Source organism: Vulpes vulpes, chromosome X (genome assembly GCF_048418805.1).
Source record: "Vulpes vulpes isolate BD-2025 chromosome X, VulVul3, whole genome shotgun sequence".
NCBI classification, from domain to species: Eukaryota; Metazoa; Chordata; class Mammalia; order Carnivora; family Canidae; genus Vulpes; species Vulpes vulpes.
Window position 1 is genome coordinate 87,024,947 of NC_132796.1, and position 15,535 is coordinate 87,040,481.

The window sequence follows — 15,535 nt, forward strand, 5'->3', positions numbered from 1 at the left end:
AAAATCACACAGACTCCTCAGCAAACAGGGTGAAAGACAGGTAAATAGAATGGTGCTAAGAAAAGAGGTGTTTCCTTAGAGCTCACAGAATGTTTTAAACCAAGAGAGGCAGAAGTAAACTATACCACAGGTAAGCTTTGTCAGAGACAAGCCTCTTCTCCATTAGAAATGGGTTTTAGGATGTCTGTAGAGGATACTAGAAATGAAGAATATAATCTTTAAGACAATATTAAGTGTTCATAAAAATGAAGACATTTCAAACAGCTAAAGCACACAGTATAATAAATTTTTCAAATAGGTTAAAGAGCCAACATCCTAGTTATAGAAAATTCGTCACTATTGCAAAATTACTGTGATGTCACCTTTAAATAAACTTGTTTTAGAGTTTTCTAGAAAACTGTTTTCTAATACTGTTACTTTGACAATTGTATGCTTTTATAACTTTTCATAAATCATGCTTTATTCCATTTGGCCCTTTTCTTTCAGGGAAAGTAAGAGATGACAGCCAGTATCTAAAGTTATAAGTACTAAACTCTGGTATTAGAGAGGAGGTTGACAATAAATGCCTATTATTAATGACTAGTTCCAAAGAAATCACAACACTGTACCTAATTTGGCTCAGCACAAACATGTTGCAGAGATCAGTGTAAAGCAATGTCAGGAGTCTGTAACTGTAAGCATTAAGTGTCATTACTAAATTGATTATTGGACTTGATACATTTTAAAAATGTATTTAATTCAGTTCATCTTTTTCTTGAGATGAAGCTGTTATATGATGTCAGTGGCACAAAACTAGAGAAGAGATGCTTATAGGTCCTAAGGGGAAGGGCCTTGTGTGATCAAATTAAAATGAAATTTAGTACTCACATTCAGTAATGAGGACAAGCAGTATCATGGGAAATAAACAAACTTTGTGTGGGTTACTTATACAATAGTGAATTGGACAATACAAAACAATACTGTTTACACTGCCTTAAAGATTTCTGAAATATAACAGCTTAAAATTTTATGATAATTGTGAGACAGTAGGATGAGTACTTTAAAACTGTAACACACAAACAAAACACATTTTCAACAGTCCAGTTAAATTAGCAGTTGGCTGACTTTGTAAGATAAGGAGTAGCTTATTAATAAAATCACTGAGGACATGTTCTCTTGAAATGTAGAGTTTTTTTTTTTTTTTTTTTTTTTTGAAATGTAGAGTTTTAAAAGTGGGGCTCCAGGGATCCCTGGGTGGCGCAGCGGTTTGGCGCCTGCCTTTGGCCCAGGGCGCGATCCTGGAGACCCAGGATCGAATCCCACATCAGGCTCCCGGTGCATGGAGCCTGCTTCTCCCTCTGCCTATGTCTCTGCCTCTCTTTCTCTCTGTGACTATCATAAATAAATAAAAATTTAAAAAAAAGTGGGGCTCCAAGTTTAGCAAATGAAACTTTTAAAAAGCCCAATAGCAATTATTTACCAACATTACAACTGGCATGAGTTTAAATCAATTGTAGAGAAATGAATTATCCACTAATTTAATGTTAGAAAATATGTCAAAATTTCCTATTGCCATAATTTTCAGTCACAAAAGCAAGCTCTATAAGCTCTAGAAATCGTCTTGGCAATATTTCTTTGCTACCAAAGCATTTCATTTCCCAGAAGTCAAATTTATGGATCTCAAATAGGGCAGTGCCTTCAGGAACCACACGACTGCTAAGCAGTTCATTGATTAGTAGGTGTGCCCTTTCCTATCTATTAATAGAGGCTAAAAATGATTTAGTGGATGATGTGTTTCTATAGAATTAAGACTTTCACCTTCAAGTTGTCACATAGGTGTTACTACTTCTCAAGACCTACCTCCCATATTTAAGGCAGAAAAAAAATAACTTAGCCTAGTTTAAAAGACTTAGAGAAGTTCAGATTTTACTTTTCATGGAATTCCATTTAAGAAGTCTGCTTGCATAAAATCATCAGGGCAAATAAAACCAGATTAAAATATATAACATCAGTAAAAAAGTTAACATATATATCGTTATCAAGCACTATTACTGTCTGATATCATGCAATCACACAGAAGGCTTTTATGAAATGATTCTGTTCTGTGAAAATGCACCTGTACTGTTTTCCTCTCAACTTAGTTCCAGAACACATACTACCTAACACTTCTCTCTAATGGCCAAAGTTTCACATGCCTACATAACAAATTCATTAGTCTTTAAACAGGCTACATCAGACTATACTGCAGGAAAAGATCTGAAGATTTGAAAATGTCTTACCCCAGATATGAGAAATACTTTGCAGAAGTCCAAAACCGGCAGAATCTGTAGGAAACTGGCAGCTTCCAGTGTGTCTTGAAGGTTGTCCATGTTGAGAGAAAGCTTTGCAGTATAAATGAAATCAATAATTTTCCTTAAGCCGACTTTGCTCACACCATGAAGCTTAATGCACATTAAATCTTGTTCTTTCATTCCACCTTAAATAAAAAGACATTCAATTAAATGAGGGTGGATAATTAAGGTCAAACTCACTTCTGCTGCTAGTTAGATGCAATAAAATCAAGGAAAAGTTTTATTCTATGTAAGCATTTATGTCAGAGTTAGACTTCTGCACATTTTACAGTTAAAAGAGAGTACTTAAAAAGGAGTATCTCTATACTAATGGAAGTCGTATATAATGCAAGTGCCTCCAAAATGTTCTCCTGTCACTTCATATCTTTTGATGGATTAAAGATTGTCTAGTGGGACCCAGAGTCTCTGGCAGGGCATTCGGATATGTACCTGTAAAAGAGAAGTTGTGAAGTAAAAGTGGATAGAAGTATGAAAAAGGTACATCCATTTCCCAAATTTAAAAAGCGCTGCCTACAACCACACATGCTGGGTATATATTCCTTTTGAAACATTTCTTCTTATAAAGATACAGATCAAAAGAACTGAATTTCACTTTAGAAACAAAAACACATAAACATGTATTTTTCATATTGTTTTAATGTGGGTGCAGAATTTAGCAAGCCAACCTACCTGTGAACATAGCCTTGAAGTAATCACTAGCAGAGGCCATCATGACTCTATGCACAGGAAAGGCATCATCTGTGTCACCTGGCATCAGAGTCACGTCACAAAGCAATCCTTCAAGTCGAAGCTGGTCAAAGCCCTACAACAAGAAGATGAATTAAGCCACTAACCAAGGTTAAATGGGTAGACACATTTCTACATGCTAAAATTCTGTTTATATATTAATGTGTGTGACATATTTAGAACATAAAACCAACAGAATAATTATGCAGAAGACTAAACTTAATTGATGCATGACAATGTATAGCTAATTCACAGTAGGAAAAGAGTAGGAGAAGGTAAAATTAAGACTAATTTAGGGCATCCCCGGTGGCTCAGCGGTTTAGCACTGCCTTCAGCCCAGGGCCTGATACTGGAGACCTGGGATCGAGTCCCACGTCGGGCTCCCTGCATAGAGGCTGCTTCTCTCTGCCTATGTCTCTGCCTCTCTCTCTCTCTCTCTCTCTCTCTCTGTGTCTCTCATGAATAAATAAATAAAATCTTAAAAAAGACTAATTTTGATTAAGAACAAATATGGAAATAGTATATACATTTACTTATTTACACAACCACTGACTTTATCTTATTTTGAAAAGAAATTACCTGTATGCTTTCATTTTCCCAAGTGCAGACTTAGGGTATAGATAACACTGCTTTCTGTAATAATATATTAATAGTTCTTTTATAGTGCACTACTGACACACCTTGTTTTTTTTTGTTTAATTTTGAGGTTTGTTTTCTGCTTTTGAAAAAAAAAGGATTTATTTACTTAGCACACACATGTGCACGGGGGTGGGGAGGGGCAGAGGGAGAGGGAGAATCTTAAGCAGGTTCCACTCACAGGGCATAGCCAATGCAGGGCTCCATCTCACAGCCCTGAGATCATGACCTGAACAGAAACCAAGAGTCAGACAACCCAGGGTCCCTTAGTTTGGTTTTGTTTGTTTTTTGGGGTTTTGTTTTGTTTTTCTTTTTGAGAAAGAAAGGTATAGAGAATCTGTGCTAATTGCAAGATAGGAGTTCTTTTCTACTAACTAGATTGTTCCATATCTTTGAGAATTAGGGATTGATTGTCTTAAATATCCTTATACTTGGTACATTGCTGCTGCCTGGCCAATTATCTTTCAGGTTTCAAGTCTGGAATTTAATTATCTTTGGCAAAAAAGAGCCCAGGTAGCTCCAACATGGCACATAATTGTCCCCAAATGCCTAAAGTGCAGTGGAGAATTAAAAGGATGGCACCCACAATTCAGAGGATGGACAGAGCTCTTGTGAGAAGAGGGCCTATTGGTTAGCTCTTCCACCCTCCTATGATGATCCCAACTGATGACAAATAGGCAGTTGTTCCTTTGGTCTATTATTGGGAGAATGAACCATCTTAAGATGATAATAGTCTGGTAAAATGCACAAAAAGGAGACAAACTGAGGCTCAGGACTGAAGATTGTAGCAAGATTTACTCTCTAGTTTCTAAATGGTAATTATATTATTATTAGAAACCATGAAGATACTCATACAAATCACCTTCTAATATATGTTGTAATGTAATAATGTAACACAACAAAATAGCAAGCATTCCACCCCTTTCACATTTTAATGACCCCAAATAAAACTTTTATTTAAAGTTGTGTTTCACGGATTTAAGAAGCAAAAGGCATGGCATATTGAAGAATGTAGTTTTAGAAATATTGATCTTTCACATATGAATAATATAAATCTCAGTCTAAACATCTTATCATCATAATTTTTAAATTGCTTTTTAAAGAAAATGCTTGAATCTACAGAACTGGAACTTCAAAGAGATAATGTGATCCAGCCACTTTCTCTGTGGAAAGAGATATAAATATTTTTATTCCAAAAATATTTATACATTATACATATACTTTAAACAGGATTATATATCATATTTTTCTTTCTCTAACAGTGACTGACATATGTTTTTGTTCACAAATATCAAATCTTTCACAAATGCCTCTTTTCTTCTATAAACACAAACATTATATACCCCCACCCTTGATAGTTTCCATTTTCCATTGCTAAATGATCTCCAGCCTCTCTTATTTAGAAAAGTAAAGGTAAAAAGAGATGTCCATTTTAGGGGAATATTCTCATGCAAAGGCAAAAAGTCGCTTTTAGAGAATTCATATATGGAGTCTGAATTGCAATAAGGGGATTGCCTTTCAAAGGGAGACAAGCATTGGGTAGCATTGAAAATGACCACTGGGAAAGGGATGGGATGGTTAAGAAATTGATTGAGATGGAGGGAGCCATCAGATAGAAGAGTTGACGGACTAGCATGTTTGCACTTAATCTATGTTCAATTTATGTTCAACTAAGTGAGTGAACAAACAACTCTGATTTTACCAAGAAGCCACCACTTGGTATTTTAAAACCATATGGTCATGTTGAGCAGAACTTTAATTTTGGGACAAGCTAACTAGAAACCAGGAACTTGATTTGGGAAACTTCTTCCAATAATAAAACCAATGGTGCCTGTAGTGCTTCTTTGTACTAAACTGTAAAGGCTATGATGAGAGAAGAGGAATTGAACCAGGGTTCAGGGAGAAAAGGTGGACTCACGAGGGCTTGGCTTTTTTCTCCCTCAGGTAAATGGCAGGTTTTTAAAAAATTAAACATATGCTTGTTATAAAAATACAAGATATAAATTAAAAACTAAAACTCCACCACTTCTACATGCAGGAAATAACTTACTGTTAACACTTTATTATATATACTTCCAGGTCTCTTTCTATACATATGCATAATCTATCATTTGCTTGTACATATATAGGATTTTTAAAGTGGAATACTATACATATTGTGCATTTTTAAAAATCACTTTAGCACATAAAATAGACACCACTCAGTATAAACAAATCTACTTCATTTTCTTTTTAGTGGATGCATAATATTCCATCGTGGCAGCATATCATTCATTATCCATCCATTCCTCTCTGGTTGGATACTTAGGTTGTCTCTCAACTTTTGCCATTATGAGCAATGCTGTAACAGACCTCCTTGTACATATATCTACTTGTGTGAGTAGATCTGTGGGAAGTATTCATAAAAGTGGAATTGTTGGTTTCAAGAACACATATTTTTAAAGTTTTAATAGCTACTGGCAAGTTAAAGCACATGGTTTGTCTTGGGAAATTGATTATACCTTGGGTACTGGCAAAAAAAAAAATGTTAAAATACCAATGAAGTGAGATTAGGTACTGTATGCCACCTTGCTTTATTTTTATTCATGAAAAATATTTCTGAATCTTCTCTAAGGTATATATAGATAATTATCTGTGCAAGGCAATCATGGCTTATTCTGTCAAAGCAGTGATTGTATCCAGTCAGTTATTCTCTTCCACTAAAAACAACAAAAGCCCAAGAGACAAATATTTGCTAGCCCTTCTGTCTTTAAAACACTCCTATAAGTAAAATAAATAAAATAAAATAAAATAAAATACTCCTATAAGTGCTTTACATGGGGAACTGAGTAATGTTAGTAGTCTCCACTCCTACTGCTTATTATTATTCCTTCTTTTTCTTTTTGAATAAAGGAATAGCTAATGCTTCCTATATCATTATCTGTGTCCTTTCTCATTTTGTCCATATTCTATTAAAACTGCTTGTTTAGGTATATACTCAATCCATTAAATCTGGACAGCTCAGCTAAGACACCAGGAGCTTTTACCCTCTTCACAAATCTGATCATTTTGCTTCCCTTTGCACTATCTTTAAAAAATCCCCTACCATTCCTCGGTATAATCTGGCATCCCCAAAGAAAGGAAGCTGAAGCCCCTAGAACTCTTTTCTTTTCTTTTCTTTTTTTCTTTCTTTTCTTTCTTTCTTTCTTTCTTTCTTCCTTCCTTCCTTCTTTTTCTTTTCTTTTCTTTTCTTTTCTTTTCTTTTCTTTTCTTTTCTTTTCTTTTCTTTTCTTTTCTTTTCTTTCTTTTTGCCCCTAGACCACTTTCAATGCAGTCTGAGTATCTTTTATTCTAAGCTTAATTTATCTACCTTTGGCAAAGTGTCTGCTTCTGTGAGGTTTTGCATTTATTTTCACTGCATATGAAGTAGTTTCCCTTTCTGTATATTTCACAACCTTTACTTTCAAATGCAGAAATGAACAATCCCACCATCCAATTCCACATTTGCCAATTTTATTCCTGATTATTGCTATCTTTATCCAAATAAGATCTGTCAATTCAGATTGTTTTCATACAGATTCTAAATATCTTGTTTGCATGCTGTTATCTGTATATCCCAGCTCTAAAGAGAAAAAAACTAGGGCAGCCCTGGTGGCTCAGTGGTTTAGCGCTGTCTGCAGCCCAGGGTGTGATCCTGGAGACCTGGGATCGAGTCCCACATCAGGCTCCCTGCATGGGGTCTGCTTCTCCCTCTGCCTGTGTCTCTGCTTCTCTCTCTCCTCTCTGTGTATTCTCATGAAAAAATAAATAAAATATTTTTTAAAATAGAGAAAAAAACTAAAGTTCTTTCTACAACATATTCTGTTGTAGAGAATACCATTTCTCTAAACAACTTTTAAAATCTAATCTTGTGAAGAATGAATACATTCAAAGAAAAGGGGAGGTTATTCTCCTTCACAATTCTCACCTGCCATCAGTATTATTTACCTTTTGCTTTCAGTCTTATAATAAATTCTTACCCTATTTAACACTAGAAAGACTCCCAAAGATGCCCTGATTGGGTACCTGGCTGGCTCAGTTGTCGGACTCTTGATGTCAGGGTTGTGAGTTTGAGCTCCAAGTTGGGTGTAAAGATTACTTAAATAAATCTTTAAAAACTTAAAAAAAAAAGATACCCTGTACACTTAAAATGTGTCCTTTTATTACAAAATCATTTTCTTCCACCAGATTTGTACTCATTCCCCTTGTCAGAATTCTATAAAGTCTGTTGTCTATTTCCATATGCTAGTTGACCAAACACAGATACAGCTCTGCCGTACACACAATTGTGCGAAGTTTCCACTGAATCTTTTAGAGTTTCTGTAAAATGGTTCCCATTGCTTTAATCTAAACTTCTTTCTGCCCCAATCCATATCTTAGTTCTCTATTTTTCTATTTCTTCTGGGCCTTGGGTTCCATTGATGCAGAGATTATGATCTGTTCTTGGTTTCTTTAATGTTTCCCTTTCCCCCTCCTATGAATCTCCCCACGTCTGTTGTTTTATTTTTCTTCGTCACATACTTTTGGGGAAAAAAACACCAGGCATTAAAAAAATGGTTTTACTGTTCCCTGTATTAAACTTAACCAATGTATCAAAACTTCAAATCTTAATAAGTAGAGGGAGGTACATCTGTAATACCCTGAAGGACTGAGCCAGTTTAAATGAGTTTGAAACATTGTTAAACGGTCACATTAAAACAGAAGGGGATACACATTGACATTACACAACTACAGTATAGAAACCATATGAGCTACAAATAATTACTATCAAAAGTTGGTTAGATGTCAATAGCTTTTACATTCAACGTAATGTCATTTTGAAAAAAGCTAGATTGGTAATTTGGGGTATATTAAAAAGCAATCTGATAAGCAAATCTTTCCATTAAATTCTGCACAAGAAGTAACTTACTCGCATATTATATCAGTTTTGATCAGTATAATTTTGAAAACGATGTGGGATGAAAAGGAAATGGATCTTGAGAAGAGCAATAAAGATTATTAATGGAAAATATGTTTTATGAACAAAGATAAAAGAACTCAAGAAAAGGTTAAGGAATGGGCTTGTTCTAATCTTCAAGTAAATGCAATGTATTTGATCAAAACAATACCATATCCATGTTTTCATGATACTGTTCATTTAATTCAGAGGACAGAGAAGGAACAGATGCATGTTTAAGGCAATAGAGATATATAGACAGGATATAAAAGTTTATATTAATTTGAATTAAACACTGCCCTGAGTACATAACACTGCCTGGAGTCTAGAAACTTCTAATTGCTTTCTATCAGTGTTATAACACATTACAGAAATTGAAAGATTTTTTTTTGCTTTGTTTTGTTTTTTAAGATTTTAAGTAATCTCTATACCCAATGTAGGGCTCAAAACCACAACCCTGAGATCAAGGGTCACAGGCTCTACCAACTGAGCCAGCCAGGTGCTCCTGGAATTTAAAGATTGTTTTAATCTGGCCCCAGCTCAACTGTTCACAACCTTATTTGTCATTATTTCCCTAAGTACTCTGACCCACTTAAGAGGGTTGTTGTCTAGACTGGCTCATTGGTAAAAACCAGGCTTACCTCTTCTCTAATATCTTTATTTATGCCACTATTTTTCACATAGAATATCCTCCCTCCTTTAAAGCCTAGTTCAAATTTGACCTCCGTTGTAGCGCTCTCTCTAACCAAATTTCCAAAATAATCAGGTACCTTTAATTGGAGTCTCACAATTTAGCATTTAATTACATCCTACAGATTTCTGTTTTCAGCAAAGCTCAAATAACAGGGACTGGATTTACTTTACCTCTTGAAACATCTTAAAACCAAGCAAAATATATGAAAAAAATAGTTTAAAACTGGATGCAAGAGAAGAATCTGTAAAAGATGAAAAGCAATTGTGATTGTTCTGGACTTTCCAAGACAGAGAGAGGTACAGGGAGTGGGAACCCAGGTGAAGCCCAGCATTCTTTTCTGGTGAATGTTGAGGGAGTTAAGGCAGCTAGGTTTGTAGGGCAGAACATAGGAGAAGAGATCTGCATAGAGAGAGGGCTATGGAGACAATAAATAAATAAATAAAATAAAGTAAAATAAAATGAAATAAAATAAAAATAGTCTCCCTCAAGTATTCAGTTGAGTACTGATAAATGTATTTGTCTGGAGAAAGAGCCACCCAGAAGGAGCACAAGAAACATTCCAAGGCTCACCAATGACTGAGCATAATTCATTCAAACCACCAGAATGGAAACCTTATAATTCTAGAGCCTTAAGTAGAGTACACATAAGTATTTGCCTCAGTTGGGAAAAAGTCTCCCCTAGAATAAATACTGTTCTGGTGCTACCCCACAAAGCTTAAAAGCTAATGAAAAATAGGTTAACAATAGCAAAAGAATTGAGGAAGGAAATCAGAATGCAAAGTATGACCAAATTGATGATGAGTCCTCCACCCTACCCCCTACTTTTCCCCCCAGTATATCCCAACCTGGAGTTAAGGTGCCATATCACCTGGAGGCGGTCATCTGGGAGCAGACAGAGAAAACTCCTAAAGCTCAGAGTGAGTAGAGAAAATCCATTTTACTTTTATTTCCCTATGCCCTTTTGAGTACCAATCTCTAGGCAATTCCAAGGCAGTGGGAGTGGCAACACTGACAATGGGGGTGGCAAATGCCTAAACCTGAGGGAGAGGAAGCTTCCTCTTTGATCAGAGGACCTGTGATCATTTCTCTACAATAAATACCTCTCTGTATTTGGACCAGGACATGGGTTCAGTCACAGTCAGTGCATGGCAGAGCAGGATAAATAAAACCCAGCTTTCAGGCCAGAGGACCAAGAGAGGCCTAGAAAACTGGACAGTACTGGGTAGATGGTCAAGATGAAGGACCAAGAAAAAGAGATCCCAAAAAATTCCTACCATGGAATACTTCTCAACAATAAAAAGAAACAAACTACTGATACATACAACAAAATGAATGGATCTCAGAGATAATAGACAAAGTAAAAGAAACCAGTCTCAAAAGCTTCCAGACTGTATGATGCCATTTATGTAATATTCTCAAAAGGACAAAAAATACTGTGACAGAAAACAGATGAGTAGTGTCCAGGGTTCAGAGGTGGAGCTAAGTATGACCGCTAAGGGGTAACAAAAGTATGCTGGGGCAACAGAACAGTCCTGCATCAACTGTGGTGGCAATTACACAAAACAATGTATTTGTTAAAACTCATAAATGTAAAATAAAAAACAAAAAACCAACTCATAAAAGTATAGCCCAAAAAAAAAATCCATCTTACTGTATGTTAATTAAAAAATAAAGATGTAGAAAGATGGCAAAAGATATGCCAATTTAACACTAGTTAAAATAAAGCTGGCATGGGGGGGGGCACCTGGCTTGCTCAATCAGTAGAGCACGAAACTCTGGTCTCAGGATCATGAGTTCAAGCCCCATGTTGGGCATAAAGCTTACGTAGAAAAAAAAAAAGCTGGCATGACTATAATATCAGACAAAGTAGATTTTAGGGCTAAGAATATTTTTTATCAATCTGATGAAAGATCTCAGCTTCCTCCTTAAGAAGCTAGAAATAGAAGAGTAGATTAATCCCAGGGTCCCTGGGTGGTTAAGTGTCAACTCTTGATTTCGGCTCAGGTCATGATCTCAGGGTTGTGAGACTGAGCCCTACATCAGGCTCCATACTAGGAGTGGAGTCTGCTCAAGATTTTCTCTCCCCCTCTCTCTGCTCTTCCCCACAACATGTGAACGCAAGCTCTCTTTCTTTCCCTAAAATAAGTAAATAAATCTTTTTTTATAAAGAAGAGCAAATTAATTGCCAAAAGCAGGAAAATGGAAAAAATAAAGATCAGAGAGGAGATTGATAAAATGTAACACAGAAAGAGAAAAAAAAACAATAAAACCAAAAAACCTGGTTCTTTGAGGAGATCCATTCATTTGATAAAACCCAGACAGATTAGGGAAATAAAGAGAAAAAAATGCAAATTACTAATACCAGGATTGAGAAAGGTGATAGTACTAGAGATTGTTTAGCTTTTAAAAGGATAATAAGTAAATATGAACAACCATATACCAATAAATTTAGTAACTCCGTTGAAAGGGATAAATTCCTTGAAAGACACAAGCTGCTAAAGATTACTCTAGAAGATATCAATAACCTGAAGAGCTATATGTCTAAGTATAAAATTAAATATTTACTTGTGAATTGTACCAAACATTAAGAGGTAATATCAATTCTACACAAAGATATCCAGAAAATTAAGAGGAGGGAACATGTCTTAACTCATTCTACAAGGCCAGCATTATCCTAATACCAAAACCAAACAAAGGTAAGAAAACTAAAACCAAAATTCCTCATGAGCATAGGTGCAAAAATTCCTAAAATTTTAGCAAATCAAATCTAATAATATGTAAGAAAGATAAGAAGGATCATGACCAAGTGAGGCTCATTCCTGCAGTGCATGGCTGCCTTAGCGCTCAAAAATCAATCAATATAATTTGCAATATTAACATTAAAAAAGAAAAATGATGAGATCATCTCGATAGGTACAAAAAAAGTATTTGATAAAATCCAACATCCGTTTCTGATTAAAAACACAAAACAAAAGTCTCAGCAAATTGGAACAGAAAGGAACTTCCTCCAACCTATAGCTAACATCATACTTAATGGTAAAAGAAAGAATGCTTTCCCCAGTGATACAAGCAAAAAAGTAAGAATGTATATTTAACCACTACTATTTAACAATTCTCTGGAGTTCCTGTGCAGTGCAATAAGGCAAGAAAATGAAATAAAAAGCATCAGATTGGAAAGAATGAAATAAAAGTACCTTTATTCATAGACAAAATTTTCTATATAGGAAATCCTACAAATTCTACAAAAAGGTACCTAGAATAAGTTGGTTTATCAAGGTTGTAAGATATAAGATCAATAATCATTAACAAACTGTGTTATTCTATACTAGCAATAAATAATCAAATTGAAATTCTGTATTTAGCATATTTAGCTATCAGTTGGTATGTGCCAATCTTCTGTATTACTTCAATACATGCTAAATAACAACAAAACCTCATTCTGTCTACTAAAGGAGACAGAAAGGAAAGGTGGTAGACTCTCTTCAAACTTGTATCTTAAAGATACACACTCAATTGGAAAGTATAACAATTTATTGTACCCTATCCTGAGTACCATAAAAGTTATTCCCCCCAAATTATATATTCATTTTTCTACATTCTAGCGCCATTTAGGTAACTGAAATAAAGAAATACGAATTTCCATTTTGAATAAAAACTTCAGCAATCTAGATTACTTGGGCTCTTCTTTTGTAAAACATAATTATTCTAAAATCGTTATTCCTTCTTTTTTTAATTGAAGTATAATTGACACAGAATGTTACATTAGATTCAGGTATACAATATAGTGATTTGACAAGTTTATATGTAATGCTACGTCCACCACAAGCATAGCTACCATCTGTCACCAGAGAACACTATTATAATACTATTGACTATATTCCCTATGCTGTACTTTTTATTGCCCTGACTTATTCATTACATAACTGAGAGCCTTTACCTCCCACCCCCTTCTACCCATTTTGCTTATTTCCCCAACCATCTTCCCTCTGGTAACCACCAGTTTTTTCTCTATTTATGAGTCTGTTTCTGCCTTTTGTTTGTTTGGGTTTTTGGATTGTTGGGTTTTTTAGATTTTACATTTAAGTGAAATCATATTGCATTTGTCTTTCTCTGTTGGACTTATTTCACTCAGCATAATATCCTCTAGGTCCATCCATGTTATTACAAATGGCAAGAGCTCATCCTTTTTTTTTTTTTTTTTTTTTTTTTTTTTTTTTTAGAGCTCATCCTTTTTATGGTTGGGTAATATTTCATTATATATACTATATAATGAATTTTATTCTTAATAGAAATAGAATTATACAGAAATATATAAGTAATATATTAAATAATACATATATATTAATATATATGTATAGCTTCCACATATTCTTTGTCCATTTATCTATTATGCCTCCCTTTCTTATGTTAATACATCTTTATTTTTTAATATTTAAAAGTAAACTCAAAAAAATAAATAAATAAATAAAAGTAAACTCTACCCTCAATATGGGGCTTGAATTCACAACCCTGAGATCATGAGTTGCATACTCTACTGACTGAGCCAGTCAGGTGCCCCAAGAATACATTTTAAAAATTATTTATTTATGATCATAAAGTTTTCAAATTGGATATAGTTCATCAACATAACAATAAGCCACCCAAATGTCTACCTTAGCATAAGCATTTCATAAAGTTAGCCCATTGGAAGGCAAGACAAGTTAATTTGTACAGACTCTTGGGATAATTCATTTCTTTAACACTATTATATAGATTGCAATTTGAGACCATAAAATGACCTTTTATTGGCTTTACAACTAAAATTGGCTAGAAAAATAGTAAATAGATAAAAATGGAGGAAAATATCAGAAGAACAATCTGTTAGGCACCAGTCTTAACATGAGAAAATGCCAATTAGGAGCCTAGACACCCACAGCAAGGAGGCATTTTGAAACTCTATAGGTATGAGTAAGCATAGCCAACAATCAAGAAATAATTTGTTTCTACCTGGGTAACATTCAACAATTAATATACACTGCCACCAGCTGAAACATGGTACTATAGCTATGGCCTACTTGTCCTAAAAAGGATGTGTCCAACTAGCAATTAACATTTTTTCTCTGTTTGCTTGTTTGCTTTTGTTTTTTTTCCAATTTTGATAGGGGAAAGGAAGTAGGGCAGGCAGGAAGGAAGACTTTCTGCATAATTCTACTATTTCTATTAAGAATAAAATGTTTATAGGGCGCCTGGCTGGCTCAGTCGGAAGAGTATATAACTTTTTTTTTCACTTTAGTAGACTTTTTATTTCAAAGCTATTAAACATAAAGTGATACATCTTTTCTCTCTCTTTAGTTAACATGGGTAAATGTTCATTGAGTAATGTCATCTCAACTAGTTTATTGCTGACATTTATTAGTTTGTAATGTTGCATTAAGTGGTAGACTCAAGTTATGAACTAATACTTTGAGGATAGTTCATCTGTGTTTGACTTCTAGATCACTATTTATCTTGGGGTTGTGAGCTTGAGCCTCATGTTGAATGTAGAGATAACTTGAAAAAAAAAAAAAGCTTTAAAAAAAAAAAGAACAGGGGCACCTGGGTGGCTTAGTTGTTTAAAGCATCCAACTCTTGATTTCGGCTCAGGTCATGATCTCAGGATCATGAGATCGAGCCCTGCATCAGGCTGCACAATTAGCACAGAGTTGGCTTAAGATCTCTCTCTGGAAAAAAAAAAAAAAAAAAAAGATCTCTCTCTGGAGAGGGGCAAGATGGCTGAAGAGTAGGGTCCCCAAATCACCTGTCCCCACCAATTACCTAGATAACCTTCAAATCATCCTGAAAATCTACAAATTCGGCCTGAGATTTAAAGAGAGACCAGCTGGAATGCTACAGTGAGAAGAGTTCGCGCTTCTATCAAGGTAGGAAGACAGGGAAAAACGAAAAGACTCCTAACTCGGGGAAACGAACTAGGGGTGGTGGAAGGGGAGGAGGGTGGGGGGTGGGGGTGAATGGGTGACGGGCACTGAGGGGGACACTTGACGGGATGAGCACTGGGTGTTTTTCTGTATGTTGGTAAATTGAACACCAATAAAAGTTAATTAAAAAAAAACAAAAAAAAAAACAAAAGGCATCCAAGGGGGAGGGGCCCCGCGAGGAGCCGGGCTGAGGCCGGGGCGAGTGTCCCTAGTACAGGAGAGCCCCGTCCCGGAGGAGCAG

At 35.3% G+C, this 15,535-nt stretch overlaps 1 protein-coding gene across 31 annotated transcripts in view; it reads right to left on the reverse strand.

Annotated features, from left to right (window-relative positions):
* Nucleotides 1–15,535, reverse strand: part of KLHL13 (kelch like family member 13) — a 222,051-nt gene that overhangs the window by 20,566 nt on the left and 185,950 nt on the right. For all 31 annotated transcript variants that reach the window (XM_072743630.1, XM_072743631.1, XM_072743621.1 and 28 more), the window contains 2 exons: nucleotides 3,000–3,132; nucleotides 2,259–2,455 (listed from right to left, as the gene is read on the reverse strand). In XM_072743630.1, the coding sequence (XP_072599731.1) occupies nucleotides 2,259–2,455; nucleotides 3,000–3,132 (330 nt within the window). The remainder of the gene's footprint in view (nucleotides 1–2,258; nucleotides 2,456–2,999; nucleotides 3,133–15,535) is intronic.